Source organism: Bacillus rossius, chromosome 1, assembly GCF_032445375.1.
Source record: "Bacillus rossius redtenbacheri isolate Brsri chromosome 1, Brsri_v3, whole genome shotgun sequence".
Taxonomy (NCBI): domain Eukaryota; kingdom Metazoa; phylum Arthropoda; class Insecta; order Phasmatodea; family Bacillidae; genus Bacillus; species Bacillus rossius.
In genome coordinates, this window is record NC_086330.1 from 96,733,881 (window position 1) to 96,753,252 (window position 19,372).

At 39.2% G+C, this 19,372-nt stretch overlaps 1 protein-coding gene across 1 annotated transcript in view; it reads right to left on the minus strand.

The window, feature by feature from the left end:
* LOC134532406 (discoidin domain-containing receptor 2-like) overlaps positions 1 to 19,372 on the minus strand; it is a 186,811-nt gene that overhangs the window by 1,564 nt on the left and 165,875 nt on the right. Inside the window, exons 10-16 of the mRNA XM_063368854.1 lie at positions 14,471 to 14,621; positions 11,863 to 12,041; positions 10,515 to 10,655; positions 5,720 to 6,000; positions 3,126 to 3,218; positions 2,854 to 2,995; positions 20 to 169 (exon numbers count right to left, since the gene is read on the minus strand). Of these exons, the coding sequence (XP_063224924.1) occupies positions 20 to 169; positions 2,854 to 2,995; positions 3,126 to 3,218; positions 5,720 to 6,000; positions 10,515 to 10,655; positions 11,863 to 12,041; positions 14,471 to 14,621 (1,137 nt within the window). The remainder of the gene's footprint in view (positions 1 to 19; positions 170 to 2,853; positions 2,996 to 3,125; positions 3,219 to 5,719; positions 6,001 to 10,514; positions 10,656 to 11,862; positions 12,042 to 14,470; positions 14,622 to 19,372) is intronic.

Sequence of the window (19,372 nt, forward strand, 5' to 3'; positions counted from 1 at the left end):
TCTGAACATTACCGCTCACCTTGAGCTCCTCGCCGTAGTACATGTGCTCTGCGTTCTGCATGACCTGTTGGTTGGAGAGCTGCTGGAACGGCTTCTCCCTGGCGAGGCTCATCACCTCCCAGACGGTGACCGCATAGGCCCACGAGCTGGAGGCGCACGTGTATCGCTCCTGCCGCAAAATGCATCCGAGCTGATACCAACACTTTTACAAACAACCTTTAGGAAAAAACCCCTTTCCAATGTAACAACCCAGATGCCATCCATCAATAATAATTTGTTATAAATTTTTTGTCATATTTCAGGTTAGATTTAAAGATTTCCTTTTTCAAAGTTATTGTGAAAATAATTCTCTGGGTTTATTGTTTTTATTTTTAAAATTCACAAGTTTATTTTTTCTCGTAATTTTTTGCTGGCTTCTTTGTGTGGGAAGGCATGCTGACGTGATTTTCCTTCATTTTTTCCACGACCGAGGCTTTGTTTCACACGCTAGGCGTGTGAGTCACGGTCACGGGAGTGCAAGAAAGATACAAATTCGCTGCGTCGTGGGAACGGAAGTAAGCATTTCGTAGAAGCCTCTGTTACCATGCGCCGTGATTGGCTGAAAATTATGTCAGCGAGCCCAGGACAGGAAGACTGTAAGATCAGTCATTGTCTGAGCACCGTGCCGAGAGGTCGTGGTCGGGCGATGGTTTGCATCATTTAGCAATGTTAATTTGAAGTACAACTTTGCGGCTACGGTCCGGGCGACGCCTAAGAACTTTTTTTTTCTTTCGGACATTTAAATTAATTTGAATGTTTTGACCGTAGTCGTAGGCGAAGCCCACAGCGAGGCGACAAAGGGTTTTGTCTAGCCGTCGCTGCCCGGAACTTATCCGGGCAATGTAATGTAATTTGTAATAAGTCTACGTGTTTTTCTCCTTGATGGAGGTACCGTTTAAATTTTTGTTGTGTGCTCTATTGTACGGAATATAGTGTGATTATTACATAAATAAATAAAACAGGTAATACATCGAACATTGTTTATAAATTTCTTCTTTCTTCGTGACCTGCAACCTGTATGTTCCACTCATCACCTAATTTGAGCTAGCCGGAGATGGTGAGTGGTGACACCATCATCAGAATTTCTACTAGATTGCATATAAAAAGATAGTGATATCTTTCTGGCCCTTTTAATGCCTTTATGTAATTATAAAATAAACAGCAAATATTAACTTTTTTGTCAATGTGTTTAGCTAAAACTGCTCTTAAGTCAAATAGCAGTCATTACAGTAACTGTGCTAATCACAAATTTTATATACAATATGTATTATCTATATAATCTCATATTTTAATGACTCAATTGAAAAAATAGTGTACACACACAACTTTTTAAGGACTTTTATGCCCTTTTCACTTGAAATTCTAGGAATGTATCTTTCGTGATGATATAGTCACACTGATAACTGGATGGCCTTATAAACTCGGTCAAGTTGGGAATATTTCAAAAAAGGTCATTCCTCAACTAGTGTTTAAGAAAGTTATAATTATATTGGTTGGCAATTGAATAATGTCTCTTTAATTCATGTAATTACTGTGAGATGAACAGGGAGCCAGATGGCGCAGTGGAAAGTCACGAGTTGGTTTACAGAGGATCGGGTTTGTCTTGTTCCGGCCATCTTGACTCCAGTTTTCAGGGGCGGTTCCAGGGCAGGGCAACCCGGGAAATAGCCCCAAGCCCCGCACCCATTCGGGCTTTTCATTTATATTTTTGTTTGTTTGACAAGAGTTTTGTAAAAAAATATAGACATTAATGGGAAAAGGAAAAATAAATTTTTTATCCTCTGACTTAATGTGCTGGTCAATAACTATTTCAGTTCATTATTAAGTATTAGAAAAAAAATTCAAAGATTTTATTGCCATGTGTAATGACTCGATTCTACCAGAAATTTGATCATAGGCATTTATACTGAGAATAATTTATGAGGAAAGAATATCAAAATATCCTAAAATAAATTGGCAAAACCATCATCAAAATTTAAGTTACAGGAAGGGTTAATAATGTTTGAAAGAGTAAATTTTTTTAAATCTTCCATTGTAGGGGCTTCCATAAAAGTAAATAAATAAGGGTCCCGCTAAGTCTGGAGACACTACTGCTGGTTTTCCAAGGTTTCCGTCACCCTTCAAGTAAATAAATGCTGGTCTAGTTCCTTACTATATACTATAGCAGTTTCCTTCATCAGTTATCTTGAACTTGGTTGTTGAGTTAATCCCTTGCTAATGACTTAGATGAAATGTGAAGATCAAATTCCATATCATGTATCCAAGTTAATCGCTTCATCCTGATGGCATGATGCTGCATAAATTGATCCTGAGGCACATGATGCTAGCTGTTTTTATTTAGTCCGTCAAAAGATTCTGGACGTAATAAAAACTTGTGACAACAATGAAAATTGATCGTAAGTTGAATATGAAAGAAAAAAAATCTCCACAAGACCTGATAGTGATATTAAGTTTTTGTTTTGCTAGGATCTTTCAATGTAGGTAGGTACTTAATTAAATTAGCAAGCATCGTTTATCAAAGAATGAATATAAACTTTATCATGGCAAGGATAAAAAGATAAACTTGGATACATGATAGGGAACAAATACCTAAAAAAATTGTAAATAAAGGAAATAAAATAGTAAATGGAATCTGCTACTAGTACATATTATGCATGCTAGCATTGAAGTCATTTGTTGTGTCCATGAAAATGTTAATATAGATATGTGTTTGAAAGTTATTGAAAATATATATTTTTATGTAGGATCTTCAAAAGACATATAAATGAGTGATGGTGCCATGTAACTACACATTGCGATACTTTATTTACTCACTAGGACAATACTTTCCCACGGCAGCCACCGAATGGGCACGCACTGACGCTCGCCGACCTCCGTGTAGTCTTTCTTGTAGAGAGTGCTGCTCATCGCCAGATCAGCGATCTTCACTTTGTAGCCACGGCCGACGAAGCAGTTTCTAGTAGAAATGGTGCACGTTTTTTTAAGCCCACTAAATAATAGACTACCTACTAAAAATTTACTCTAAATCATCATGATATTTTTTTTTGCGATATAATATAATGAAAATGTTAGCTTCAGATACTCACCTTGCAGCTAGGTCTTTGTGCACTATGTTCTTTGATTCCAAGTACTTCATGCCAGATGCTATTTGTGTTACCATGTAGATGAGGCATCGAAGGCTGTAAATAAATATGTAAAATTTTTATATGTTAACAACATTTTAAATCTTTGATGTGATTTTCAGTAAAAAAAAAATGGAGAATATGATTTGGTAGCTTAAAGCCTAACCTAAAATCTGAAACAAGTTTATCTTTGGTTTTAAAGATTAGCTAGCCAACTGTTAACGTATTTACCTGAATATAATGTGATGATTTTTATCAAAACTGCTGAAACTGAAAGTGAGGTTCGCAGTATAATGTCAAACCTACATCTTTGTTTCTGGAAAAATGTTTTCAAACGGCACAGTGAGAACTGTATCAAGAACTGTATCAACTTTGTGCTTGCTTTGTTTTGCATTGTAGGGAAGTTAATTTTTTTATAAAATGTATACTATAGAGAGAGAGAGAGAGAGATGTGGGAGTTCACAATTTAAAATGTCAAAAAGACTGAGATGAAGTTACGATGCTAACTTTAAGATTATAGTGGAAAATCATGCAATTCGAACCAACAATTGACAAGCTGCTTATAAAAATGACGTTACTGAAAGAAACGTGCGTAATTGGAAGGTGGATTTGCTTCGTCTCAAGAATGCAAATGGTTCGAGGAAAGAATTCAGAGGGCCTAAAAAGGGATGGTTCTCTGATATTGAAACCCGCGTGATAAATTTTATCAAAGAGAAGAGAGGAGATGGAATTTAAATTTAAAGAGACGTAGTAAAATTAAAAGCCTAAGATATTGCTTGTGAATTGAACATTCCACGGACTAGCTTCAAGGAAGTACTGGTTAGTGCGTAAGAGTGATGCGCCGTTGCAGTTTTTTTTTTGCGGTGCAGAACACAACTAGTGCAAAATGGCCGAAATATTTTCAAGAGAAACTAATTAATTTTCAGGGGTATGTGATTATTTTGTGTAAAAAACACAATTATTTGTACAGCCAAATTGGAAATGCTGATGAAAGGGTAGTATATTTCGACCTGCCCAGCAACAATACCACTGAAACAAACTTGTCACCGTGCGCACGACTGGAAATGAGAAGCTGCGAGTCACGGTGATGTTATCTGTTTTGGCAGACTGCTGGAAACTGCCACCATTTTCATCATCATAAAAAGGAAAACTCTTCCCAAAAAAGGCATTTCCGCAGGAGGTAATCATTCGTTGTCAAGAAAAAGGCTGGATAACGAATGATTTAATGCAAGAATGGGTACGACTGGTGTGGAATCGGCACCCAGGTGCACTTCTGAAGAAAAGGGGCATGTTGGTCGTTGATGTGTTTCAGGGACATCTGACACCTGAGGTTAAAACTACGATAAATAATTTGAACACACTTGGTTGTTATACCAGCTGTAATGACAAGCCAGCTACAAGTTCGCTATGTTGTCGTAAACAAGTTCTTGTTGTATAAAAACCATTTTAGGACCATCTTTGGCAACAGTATAGTGATTGGCTGCAAACGGGTGACTATTCTCTGACACAGACTGGGAAAATTAAGAAAACATCAGTTCCTCTGCTAGCAACATGTATTTATACAGCCTGGTGACGGATAACTTCAGAATCCATCGTCTGTGGCTTTAAGAAGCATTGCATTTCAAATGCCGTGAATGACACTGAAGATAATCTGTGCTGGCAAGATGAAGATAAAGGCAGTGTCAGCAGTAGCAACAGCAGCATTGCAGACACTGACAGTGAATGATTATTCTTACCAGCATCATAACAAACTCTGTTAATATATCTATTTAAAATAAGTGTTAATGTAAATACTATAGTTTAATGTTGTGACAAACTCAAATTTATATTGGCCTAGGTAAGTTTAACTATTAAAATTTTTATCAAATTTAATTAAAAATAAATAAATTCTTTGTCTTTTAACTGTGATTTCCTCTCCATAATTTTGTGTTTTAACTGTGATCTCTTCTCCAAACATTCTTTTTCCTAGACTCTGAATCCAAAAGTTTGGGGTCACATTCAGAGTCACAATATCCTCGGGTAAATACAGTATTTTATTTCATCCCCAAAGAATGATAAATTTTAGTTTGTCTCTTCTGCACAAACTAATAAACTGATTGATTGTTTTTAAACATTTTGTGTAATGAACCTAGGAAATACCTATTCTGTGGAAAATAGTAGAAAAGATACTTAAAGAGATTTAGGCACTAAAAATGTAAATATATCGAAAGGAAAATGTTCAATCCAACTAACTGGCTTTTAAAAAAAAAAGTTTTGAGTTTCCTTGTGAATGGTTTTTTAATTTTTTGTGTGTGTGTGTGTGTGTGTGTGTGTGTGTAAATGTCTTCATGCATGTTATATTTTGTGTGATTTTTTTTAATAAATGGATTTCTTATGAGTTTTATATCTTATATTATGTGTACATGTTTTCTGAAATGTTTCCCCTGCCAAAGCAGTCATATTTACACTATGTCATGTACTGTATCAGTTTAAGCAAGAACATGATCGAGGTTGTAAAGATAAAGAGGGTGCATGAGTGGCGAGTGATCGAACAGCGGGCAGAGAGCCACGGAGCCCACCTGAGGGCGTGCGCGCTGCCCGCGGGCGCCAGCGCCGCCGCCTCCCTGTGCACGGCGTACTGCAGGAAGTGCGCCAGGTCGCCCATGTCGCAGTGCTCGGCGAGCACCCAGGGCGGCCGCTCGTCGGCGCACAGCCCCAGCACGCGCGCCACGTGGGGGTCGGCGAGCGCGGCCAGGAACCGCGCCTCCCTCGCCACGGCCGCCCCGTCCGCCGTGGCTGCGGGGATCCGGGCAGCCACCACGCGCCCGCCTTCCGCGCCGCGCGTCTCGCACAGCACCACCTGCCCGCGCGTGTGAAGCTCATCAGTGGCGCCACTCCAAAGTTCTCAATGAAAATTAGGAAACTCATCATTATAAAATGCGGTGTGAAATTTTGTCAAAAAAATAGCTGCGTTAAAAGTTGTAACAAAAAATTACCAGCAAAACAAGTTTTATTTTTTAAAATTATTCTTCCATTGAATTTCTTATACGAATACGCATTTATACACTTTATTAACTTTAGAATACCATAATAGAACAAAACAGCGTAGTATGGAATGTATTCAAGTCACTTCAGTGCACATGGCACAAAATTATGTTAGTTTATTTTATATGTACAATTTTTCCCTAGTATGCTTGAAATGATTGGCCTGTATCATTAGCCTGCAGTTACATGATTCAAATTGTTTTACACCTGTTCATTTCTATCTTGAAGCATATTCAAAGTGCATTTATAGATGGAATAAAATATGCGGAGGTTCAGCAAACTCTTCGTATGGCCCGCCACAAAAATATCTGCAATGCTTTTGTTCACACCCTGGAAATCGAAGGTGCCTACATTGCCTCAAGAAACGTGAGCATCAGGGCGAGGCAGTCTGTGATAAAACCTTACCATAAAGTGAATGGCAGCTCGAGTTCTAACGAAGAGATTATCCTCGGGTCATTAAGAAAGCTGTTGAATGGTTCACAGTTTCGAAGAACAAGTGTACGCCCGTGGTACATCGCATGCCACGGAAGGGGCATATTAACTTCTATATTGTATACAACTGTGTAAGGAATTAATTTTTGAACTTAAATTTTATTCTTATAATAAAAAAAAATGCAAGTGAGTTTTTCAATACCCCTCAGTGATGTGTATCATCTAACCTTGGTAACAAGCAAATCCATGTGTTCTCATATTGCAAATAACACTTATAATACGAAACTCCTACACAAAATTTAATGTAGAATTAATAATAATGTAATAGTAAAATAATGTAAAAATAAAATAATGTAATAATAAAAAGTAATAATGCTGAGCATGACAACTAGGCCTATATGAAATTTGTTTTTTAAACTACATTTCTTGACACGAATCACATGTAGTTTCTGCATCCGCCACTAGAATTCGCTGCTGGAGCAGCTAAGTTGAATATTGATTCATTCGATTTGCATAGCGAAAGGTTAAACTATATAATGAAACAGTTCCAATAAAACCGAAAAAGACCCCAGCTTTTACCTGATTATCAACAAAGAATTTTATTAAAATACTGGTGATCATGTTAAAACTAACTAAACAATTAATACAGTAAAGTTTCCCTTTGGCTTTGGTTCGTGCCTTCAGCCACAGAAGATATCACCGTGGGTACACATTTCCGTTCCACGCGACTTCCGTTGCATTCACGAAATTACTCATACCAGATGCCGTACACAGAGAGCTAAGATGTTACACATAAAAAAAAAGTAGCGAGTTATAGTAATAAAGGTCTGCAGATATTTAGCCTCTTATGTAAAAACATAAAGTGCATTGTTTTACCGTGAAAGGTCTTTCATCTGGCGTGTTCATGACCAAGACCAAGCTGGATTGACTTTTTTTGTAGCATTATCATATAATATAGTTTTAAAAGGAATGCCAAATGGGAAACATGAACTGCAACCCGCTAGGAAACACGAAACACTGTATTTAAGTTGAAACCTATATTAACAATGAATTCTGAGCAAACTATAAAAACAGGCAGCACAATAATGCGATCTGGCAGCAAGGTAAACAGCAGATGTCCAACTGAAATAAAATCTGATGGCAATTGGCTCGATTAGCGCCGGATGATGCAATGCCGGATTTAAGTCCTTTCTGTGTGGTAATGAGGCCACTAAAAATTACTATGATGGATGTAGATATCAGTGAGATGCACTTTGAAAGCAAATAATGTTCCAGCTGCATTTGCCTGGTGGTATTACATTTGGTGAGAGAAATGAAATTTATTTATTTATTTATTTAACTAACAGCCTAACTAACGATTAAGGCCTTGGATGGTAGGCACAGCACAACACAAATGCATAAATGACAAAGACAGAACAATACTAAATACAAAACAAGTGACAACAAATGCACAAAAAAATTAAGGGGAAAAAAACAACAGTTACAGCAACAGTTTCAACATGAAAACTTGATAAAATTTTATAAATTAAGCAAGATAATGTACACAACATAACATTAATATTAGATTCTCAACAAAAAAAATATATTAAAATTTAGTTAGCAAGATTTTTATATTTATTTTATTATCTTTTATAGGAAAATAACTACAATAATCATTGAAATATTTCTGTACAAAATGTCATTAGTCTTGCTTAGTTTGCACAATAAAGGTTACTGAACTAGGGATGTCGTGCGTGTAGCGGTCGTGACTCTGAACTGTGTCGCAGGGCCAGGTCACAACCCGCGACAGCGAAGGTGCCACGCCGCATCGCGCTTTCCTAGACCGTGTCGCATGTCGTTAGGAGTAGCGGCGCTGCTTGTCCGGCGATACATGAGTAGTTCCTCAGAGCGACGCACGACACGAGCGTGACCATTTACTACGAAATTACACATGAATTTAACCTAAATGTGATCGTCTACTGCAAAATGAGCAAAGCAAGAAGTTACTATTTAATTGCATCGAAGTAGGAAACAACCCATTTTCTTTGCGTTCAGCGTTGTTATATTAATGTGCATACTATATTTTATTTTAAAAAGTTACTGGAAAATTCAAGCGACTTTATTAATTTCGAAAAATTTATATTGAATCATAGTGTTACGAACGTGAGCAAGGCCGGGACACGTGCAGGTGCAGAGCTGGCTGGCAACTGCCGCAATATGATATGCGCCGCGCGCGCCTGGAAGATAACAAGGATTGTCGCTTTCCCCCCCTCCTTCCCGACACTCCCCGCGCGGCTCCCTGCCTTTGACACGTAACTAACACCGGACAGCTGGGAGTTACGCGAGCCGTCGACACGTGTTTTCGAGAGATTTCTGCCGTCGGGACAGCTCGGAATGACGCAAAAGGCCCCAGCCGCTCTCGTGAGTTCTGGAATTGCACCGGGGCCTTTATATATACATGCCCGAGGACGTCAGTCAGAGAGTCTGAGTTCAGAGAGAGCGTTCAGGCGGCAGCCTTCCCGCGGCGGAGCTTCCGGGCGAGAGTGCCGCGGGTGCGGCAGAGTGGCGAAGTCCTTGGACGAAGATTCCAGGGCAGGGAGTGAGTGAGAGTGAAGTCAGGAGTTTTCCCGCGGCGGAGTTTACGGGCGGTAGTGTCGCGGGCGCAGCGGAGTCCCGAGCGAAGTTTCGAGCGAGGCGTCGAGCGGATCCTCGGCTAAGGCAAGTGCGTCGGCGGCGGTGGAGTGCGGCGCGGAGTCCCGCGGCGGAGACCCACGAGGGGTGCTGCGGCGAGAGTTGCGTCAGAGGTGCGGCCCAGCGAGGTGTGCGGTGTGTGAAAACGAGTGACTGGGGAAGCAACATTTTTAAGTGCAATTGATTATTTGCCATTTTAGATTATTTTTTGTATGTGACATAAGTAGTGGCAATAAATAAAACTGTGTGATAAATATCTTTAATTGGGCTATCCTTTGCGAAACCGCGGTAAATCGTAACAATAGCAATACAGTATGCATCATTTCAGTTTCTAGAAAAATTGATAATGATAGATGTCACACAGAAAATATTAATAACACTTGAATTGCGAGATAAAAATAACCCAATAAAACAAGTTTTTTATTAAAAAAAATTAAAAATCTTAGTTCTTCCAGTTCCATGCATAAAAACATATAATTAACCATTTATTTCTAAAATACCTCACACCCACATAATTGCAAACGAGGTTCTGTTTTGATGTCCCTTTTTAACATTCTGTTTATAAAGATTGGAGATTACGATGTCGCTAAAGAGACAAAGTGAAGGCGACTTGGCCCTGCGACTTTCACAAAGTCAAAATTTGTCGCTACTCCCTCCAATAAAAAGGTGGAGTCACAATGCCGCAATGCCACGACGCGCACGACACGACAGGCCCGACACGCTCAGCGGCCAATGGAATACAAGATCTCTGTGACGTCATCCCCCGACAAAATACGCACCCTTATGGCCCTATTTCTAATTTCGTCATGTCGTGCCGCACGACGAAACGCAAAACGGAAACCTTACAAAACTAAACTTTATGCTAAAAAAAAAAAAAAAAACGTTTTACGTTTGGCTACACTTTCAAATTTGTAGTGTGACCTCAACTGTTTATTACGTTTCTTTTCAACAGCTTAATATTATTTCTGTCCCTTATTTACATAACCATATCTTGCTTCCTTGTATCTAAAACAACTTAATCTCACTTAGTCCCAGAGACGAGTAAATGTTATTTTGTTATGCAGTTCAACTATCAACGCTGTTTTTAGTGCATTATTGACTGCATATTACGGGCGGATTTGCCATGGGAAGATCTTCCGACAGCCACGTCAGAGTTGGTGGTGGTATTGTGACCCCACGCTGTCGTGTGGGTCGTGGCCCTGTGAGCGAGGCACAGCGAGCACATACCTCCCCCAGGTGGCAGTCCCCCACCCTCTCCACGACGTGGAGGGCGCAGCGGGGAACCGAGACGAGATCAGCCAGCTCTCGGCCCTTGAGCGAGTGTCCCATGGCGGGCGCTATGTTCCACTGCGGGTAGTGCGGAGACGACTGCACAGCACGTGTTCACGTGTCACAATACTGCATGGAACACTATTATACTAGTGCACACTCGCTAACTTTTTTTTTTGCAGAAAAAAAACCTTACTTGTTGTACCATTCATTTTTTCTTAAACAACTTGATGAGCTGTTATACAGTAGCCTACGCATATTTATGGCCAGAAAAGATGGTGTAAAATAGGCTACAGAGTGTAAACAAAATGTAACTGAACAACTGAAGTGTATGGATTTCACTTCACATTAAAAAAAAATCAACATCAACATACACACATTTTTAAAATTTAATTTTTAAAATAATTTAATTAAGAAATATTAAAAATGACTTATAAATAATATCAAACACTAGCTACATTGAAGAACGGACTACAATGTTACACGATATTTCATAACCTCAAATATGCGCCTACTGCCCATACACTTTTTTTTAAAAAAATATGTTTACTGGCTAATCATGCTGGAATCACAATAACGCGGTGGCGATGCAACAGCTAAATATCACGCTATTGGGAACATACGGTTTTCACCCTCACGACAGCCATCAATGCGTGCAGTACCTATTTGTTAATACGAGTGCTATTCGTAGAGTAAAACTCCTGCCGACCTCCGTAGAGTAATCGGATGCACACCGGCTTACGGTGCGATGGGTTCTGGGTTCTTGGAATCACGGGTAAGACATGGGTGTTAATCTACGTACGGCAATATGATTGATGATATGACTATAGGAAAGAAATGACCCTATGGCCGTTGGCGCACAGCTTTACGCTACACAGCACACACACACACACACACACACACACACACACACACACACACATATATATATATATATATATATATATATATATCGCACTGTCAAAGTAATAGAGCCATATCTCAAAAAATGTGAAATTGAGTTAAGATCGCCAATGGAAACAACATCTGCCAATTTTACCAATGAATAAGGCCATACCTGTATTTTGAAAAATAACGGTCAAAACACGATGTTGCGATGGACGCAAGTCTGAAATTTAACCATGTTATTGCAATAATATAGCATCTTGTTTAACTGTGTTAAAAGTTTCTACTTTTGACATGTGGCCTTATTACTTTGACAGTACAATATAAGTAAGCTCAGTTTGGTCATTAAAAACATTAAAGGTTCTCGTTGACAGTGCTAGATTGCTACTTGGCATTGGGAGGCAGGCTGCCGGAGCCTCACCGGGGTCTTCTCGCGCGGCGCGGTGTGGCAGCGCCTCTTGCGCGGCGGGTCGGTGGCGCACTGCGACGGGTGGCGGCCCTGCGCCGCCGAGCCACACGCCTTGAGGCTGCGGAACTGCAGCGAGCCGAGCGCCTCGCCGAGCGGCGACCTGTCCCCGGGCGACCGCCGCGCCGCCTCGTCTGCGACCGCCCGCCTCTCTGTCTCTGCAGCAAACACTGCTCCGTGCAGACTGCCGTGTGGGTACAGCACGGTCATGAATATTATGAATATGATATCCATATAAATAAACATGTAAATGTACGTTCAAAATCTTAAACCTCGGAGTTCTTCACCGATTGCTTTGAAATTTTGATACAACGTACATTTGAATACGCGCGTGTATATGTATGTATATGTATGTATATGTATATATATGTATATATATATATCACACCAGTGAAAAGTAAAAAGAAAGAGATTAAAATATAGATATACTATAAATAAATGTTCGTGTGTTAGTCTTTTTGTTTTGTAAAGATAAAGATGTAGACGAAGAGAGATAGAAATATAGAGGTATAGAGAGATGTAGGGAGATATACAGATATATATCGAGAGATATAGAGAGATAGAGCGAAGGATATAAGCTATATAGATATATTGAGAGGTGTAGAGAGATATAGGTAGGGAGATGGATTGAGATATAAATAGAAACATAGAGAGGTATAGAGAGATAGAGTAATATTGAGAGACGGATTGAGATTTACAGATATACAATAATACAGCAGTTGCAATTACTCCAATAGCAATTACTCCAATATAGATCTAGAAATATAGAGAGACATACTGATTTTTTAAAAATTAAATCGAGAAATATAGCGAGATTAATAGAAAGACAGATATAGAGTGATAGAGAGGTAGATAGATAGAGATGCTTTGTATGTGAGTATCTAGTTCAAACAAATTACAATTAAAAAAAAATAATTAAAAAGGCATAGCTACGCATGCCAGGCATTCGCTAGTTTAGGCATTCGCTAGTTTATCAATAAATTAAAAAATTTACCATACGTAACTACACGTCCATGTCTCAGTCATTTTTGATATAAAAAACTTTAAAATATGTTTCAAATAAGTTAAAATTTCACGGAAGCATCTAAACAAACAAACAAACAAACAAACAAAAATACTGAAAAATCTATTATTATAGCAAAGGTTGCCGACCTGTCTTTCCATCGAAAGTTGAAGCTTGGAAAGCTTCTGACGGACAGATAGAATTTTTCGGGCCTCCTGATTGGCTTGAGGTCACGTGATTGACGGGCGAGGGGGAAACGGACAGATGCGACGGATCACTGCGAGTCCAGCTCAGGTCGAGGCATAGACTTCTGAGCGTGGGGAAAAATGAGAAGAGCCACGCTCAGTAGTGGATTGTTCAGTGTTCAGTAGTTGCAGGGGAGGGAAAGCAAGTAAAGTAGAGAGTGGCCAACTAAAAGGAATCATTGCATTTTTTCGTCGCCATGTTTGTTACAATAAATTGTGAACCTTCACTGTAAACCTCCGTTGTTTACTTTATAGAAGGCAAATTATTATACTTAAGCTATCAAATTACTTACTGAAAAACACAGACGGAGGCAGCAGTGCTCGACTGCATGTTTGCATTACAGCACACTTGCATACTTGCACACTTGCATACTTGCTCACTCGCATACTATTTTTTACTCGCATTCTTCAGCTCTCGGATACTTGCACAGATTTTCATAAATTCGTATACCTGCACACTCGACTGTACGCTTGTATATTTACACACTTGTACTTGTGTTTCAAAAATTTGTGTACCCTACACATTTCCAATCCGTCTATTTGTGAAGTTCACTTCTAACGCAGTTGGCGGACACACTTTTTTTTTATCGTTATATAAATGCATGGCCAGAGTAACTTGCAGTGCTTAAAATTTTCTAAAAGAAGAGATAGAATATACAGCACGAGGCAAAATGTTGAAAATACGTTCCTTAAATGAATGATGCAATAAATATTTTTTTATTTTAATAAAATTTCTTGGACACGCGCCATTGCAGTTTTGCACTGTTTGTCATTGACTAAATTCCTGTCATTAATGAATTCCTTCCACGGAATTCTTGTGCTGTCTATTATTTAGGTTTGAATTTGTTCGTGCTGTCGTTGTGTTGTCCATAATACCTGTTTAGGTTCATAGTTGGGTTTATGTGTTTGGCAGCAGCTGATTTTGGCTTGTTCTCTGTGGGTTTATGTTTTCATTTCTATTTTTTTTTTTTAATTTTCTTAATTTAATTCTTGAATTCTTTTCCATGACAAACAGTGCAAAACTGCAATGGCATATGTCCAAGAAATTGTATTAAAACAAAATGTTGAAAAGATTTGCAAATAGTGAGTTGCACTTGCTTTAGAAGAAGAAGAAGACGATGTAATGGACCTTTCTTATCTATTAGATTAATTTTTCTTCGTCCATTTTAATATAAATAATATTTTTATAATAATATATGTACGAGTATTATTTTGAAGTAATATTTCAAATGAAATTGAAAGCGAAAATGTAAAAATGTGGGAACTCCGTCCCCGCACAGCCAAGGAGCACACGCGGCGCGGGCGGCGCACGCACCTGCTGCGACGGCCGCCGGCTGGCCGAGCGCGCTGCAGCTGGCGGCGTGGCACGCGGGGAACAGCAGCGAGGGCGTCTTGCCGGGCAGCTGGCTGGCGGCCGCGTGCACCACGCCCGAGCCGCTCACGGGGGACAGCGTCATCAGCAGGTCCTGCCACACACGCGCTCCTCGGCCGTCAGTCACGCGCAGCTCCTCCGTCTACACCAGTAGCCATGTTGCTTTATAGTCTAAAGACAAGTACAATGATGTATAGTGTTCCATTATTACTTCGTGGTTTATTTTTATTACACAGTATGTCCTTAAAAGAATGTCCTAGTTATAAATTTTAGAAGTATCAACTGTAAGCGTTGTAGAGAGTTGGTTCAAAGTCATAATTAAAGAGTAACTCAAAATTTTTTAGATAAGCGCATGTGCTAGTAGGTACTGCAAAATATCGATTCCTGAGCGGAAAGAGTTTTGCGTTCTGCAGTTTTCTAAGAGGGAAATTGTTATTTTAGCCGTCCTCATTGGAATCTCTTTGTACGAGAGTGTTTGGACGTCGAATGCCCTGACCGTTGGATTGGTCGTAACGGTTGAGACGACTTAGATTTTTTTTTACTGGTCTCAACGTTCACCTGACATAACGCCATGCGATTTTTTTTACTTTGGGGCTTTTGCCGCTACCTAATGATTTTCCAGAGTTTAGACACAGAATTGAAGAGGCTATTGCTTCAATTACTCCGGACATGTTAACTAAAGTGTGGGAAGAACTGGACTTTAGGTTGGATGTGTGCCGTATAACTAAAGGTGCATATATTGGACATATGTAAGAAAAACTAGGTTAGTTTATCGTCAATTTGATGTATGATTTGTTGTAAATAGTTTAATTTAAACTATTATAATATAACATTGAAATTGGGACATTCTTTTCTGGACAATCTGTACATATAAATTCTGCCCATGCTATGATCTCAAAGCATAATATATATTTTTTAATTAAATTAATTTTTTTGTAACCTTGAAATGCAATCTCGTTGGTTGCCAATTATTTACATTTCCGTGCACTGTGGAAGTAGCAGACGCGACAGTAAAATGTTGTAAGAGTTCCGTCTCCGTTTCCGTGCCATTGTAGAACATGCACAAGGTCTGCTTAATAAAATACACAAGAACGCAAAATGATCACCTACAACATTTTAAGGTATAAGTTTATTAACTACGAAAGAATGCAAGAACGCAACTTAAGTATTGTTCAACTTCCAAATACCTTGCGTTTTCCACGGTCATATCTGAAGAGACGTGTTCCGAAAACGTTTAGAGACGCAGACATGTGCATAGAAGCCCAAAATGTACTTTTTTTTTATTACATACATCATGTCTCTGATTGGCTGAAATCTGTTACGTCGCATCGCGCAACCGTGGAACCCGCTCTCACTTGGAGCAGCTACAACCAACGTCCAGCTGTTACGCCACTGATACAAGTCTGGAGTGTCTTTGTACATACGAAGGAGGACTGAAACTCGACAGACTCTGCTTCGCTGGTTGTAGCTTCGCAATGATGTAATCATGCCCCACAGCTGTATGCGAAAAACCAGGTTTTCAAGGGGTATAGCTTGCTAAATTATTTTGTTTACATGATTTAATGGTTTTGATAAACTTAAAGACAAGTTTTTTAATTATTTATGAATGGCGTCCTACAAATAAAAGGCTACATACTGTTACGACACGGCTAGCGACAAGACAGGTCAGTCAGCCCGGTGCAATGAACAGCGAGGGGGGGGGGGGGTCCAGGGGAGGCCCCACCTCCGGATAGGTAGCACCCGTCACTCCGCTACATGGTAATCCGATTAGCAGCGGCACTTCCTTACCTCTCTCTTTCTTGAGAGAGAGAGAGAGAGAGAGAGAGAGAGAGAGAGAGAGTTGGGCACGTTCACAGAGCTCCGTCTGCGTGAAGTAGTGTAAACAGTCATCATTGTTCTCACAGCTTCGAGTGTTAAGTCGGGGATTCCGATGACGTTACTCTTCGGATGGCTAAGAAACTTTTCCAAGGTGTTAATCCTCAGGTGTATAAGACGACGCCTCCTGCCGGCGGGAGTGGGACAGAGGCTGGTGATGGCACGAGCAAGAGAGTGCGAGACGGGTGAGATGAGTGAAGTGGAGAGGGTGAGTGACCCCTTGGCGAGCGATAGCGGGCGACGAGCGACGGGCTTCGTGTGTGAAGATCGGAGAATTGGGGACCCGCGCATCTGGGACGGTGTTGCATGTGCGGCGGACGAGTGAGTAGAGCGAGGCAGGTGTTGAGACAGAGGTGCGAGGCAAGAGACGGGCAGTAGGGTGAGCCACTGTCGAGTCGAACTCCAGTGGGGAGAGTAAACTGTGGACTTAGGAAGGTGTGATCAACATGTGGACGGACATTTATATTGGTTTTATTTATATAATACTTTAAATACTAGCTATTAAATAATTGAGCTATTCTTTACAGTTCTATTTTTCCCACTCATGGTTGATTATAAAATGTGTATCACACGAATGCACGCTTACAGCTCATGCTAGGATTATAGAAAATGGTCTTTAATTTTTCCAAAAATAATTATACAATTAAATTTACATTGATAAAAACCATTTACAAAAAAAAAAAACAATTATAGGTTATGTTACATATGAAATTATTTAAGATCATAAGCAAAAAAAAAAAAACGAAATTATAGAAGCAACATAATCTAGGTAACCACACTTTTAAATATTTTCATTATATTTCCCATAATTGCAATAATTAGTTTTCCATCCTACATTTTGGCATGACAGAACAAAAACAACATCCTTCCACGTTTTTGCACCCTGGCACAGTTGGAAATTTGCCAACATAGTTAAGTTTCCCTACGAAATAACGTACGACAGTGAGCTGGCACATTAGGAACAAACATCTGGGAGTAAGTAGTTCTCATTATTGCACGCAGGCGAGTACAATTGGACAGTACAAAGCAATAATGATCAAGCGCCAAAACACAAATCATTAAGATTAAACACACATACACACACCCTTTTTCCATGAACACGTTTTTCGGTGGTTAGTAAAGTGAAAAATTATTTCTTACCAGTTTTGATAAATATAGATATAGACAAATTTTGTGATGAAAGGCTTTGAAAAAAAATATTAGGTGTCTCAGTTCTTAATTGTGGTATTCATATCACTACTGCACATCGCTATGTAACTAACATACTAATTACATTGACCCACGTACAGTGATTTAAGTCTCGGCTTCTCCGCCGTGTGAAATATTTTAGTTTTTGTAAAACATTTTTATTAAGAAATATTTAAAAAAAATTGACTAGAGAAGTAAAGAAGCACGCATAACCCAACTTTAGAAACACAGAAGATGAACTTATAGTGAGTGTTAATAACGCAATTTTTGAAGCCGAGCTTTGAAGAGTCTAGAGAAGTGGTTCCCAACCTGGGGGCGATCACCCCCAAGTGGGCGATTTGGGTTATCAGGGGGGCAATAAATAAGTGGGGGGCGATTTGGTGGCGATGAGTATTCAAAGGGGGAAAAATTAAAATAATACTGTACAGTGAAGTGCCAAAGGTCATCACTATTCACTGTGTCATTCATCGTTAACACTTAGCTGCGAAAAAATTGAGTGGTGTCCTGCATGAAACCCTACAACTGGTTATTGCTGGTGTCAACAAGATCAAAGTTAATCCCCTCAATGACCATTTGTTCCGACAACTTTGCCATGAAAATGATGAGGAATTCGAACGCTTGCTTCTACATACGGCCGTGACGTGGCTTTCCAAAGGAAACTGTTTGCGCTGTTTCTTCGAATTATTTGACACGGTTACCAAGTTTTCGACACGTCTGATTCTGTTTTAAGTGAGAATTTGAAGCAACACTCGTTTGAACTTGCGTACCTTACAGATATTTTTGAAAAAAATGAACGAAGTCAATATAAGGCTTCAAGGAAACAAAATGAACCATATCAAGGCCAAGAGCTGATTCAGTTTTCGACCCTTAAAAAGTGTTCTGTGTCAGATAACGAGATTCCTGAACTCCCAGAAGACAAAATCCTAATTTTTACTGATCACCTTGACCAGTTAAAAACTGACATGGAATCAAGATTTGAAGATTTGACCCAGTTACAAATTCTGGATTGGATTCTAGATCCATTCTCGTTTGAAGCCGTGGATAAGCTTGATAACTCTTTGCAGACGGAGTTTCTAGATCTGAAGTATGACTGTGAGGCGAAAATCATTTTCAAGCAGAGCGGTTACGAGTTAGCATGGGTGAAGCTTATGGACATTTTTCTACAACTGTGGGGAAAAACTGAACCACTTCTCATCTCGTTCCCGTCAACATATTTATTTGAAAAAGGATTTAGTTCTGTTGTTCAGCTCCTCACAACACAAAGATATAAGTTAGACATTTGCCTAAAAGGAGACTTGCGTCTGAACTTAACGAACATAAAGCCGGATATTCAAGCTTTAACTGAAATCAACCAAGCACAAGGCAGCCATTGAAAAGGTAAAATAAAACAATAACAAAGTTTTAAAACTTTCAATTAACCTTGAATGATTGCTACAGCTGTTTCTAGTGTTAATAAAGTTATTTGAATTTTTTTTCTTCAAATTTTAACTGTCACCTTTCTTCATTTTTCCAGATTCCAATTTAAAAATGAAAACATGTACTCCTGTTTTTTTTTAAATGTATGTCAATGATCTTAGTTCTTTGTTTTTAAAAATAAACTGTAAAAAAATGTACATTTTAATTTTTTTAATATTTTATTTAAGAGTGAACGGATAAAACTGCTTTGGTTGTTTTTTATATACGGTAATAAAATTGTTTATATAAATAAAACTTTTTTTTACTTTTTACAGTTTACTTCAAATTAAAATTAGGCATACAATAAAATTGCAAGGGGGGGGATAG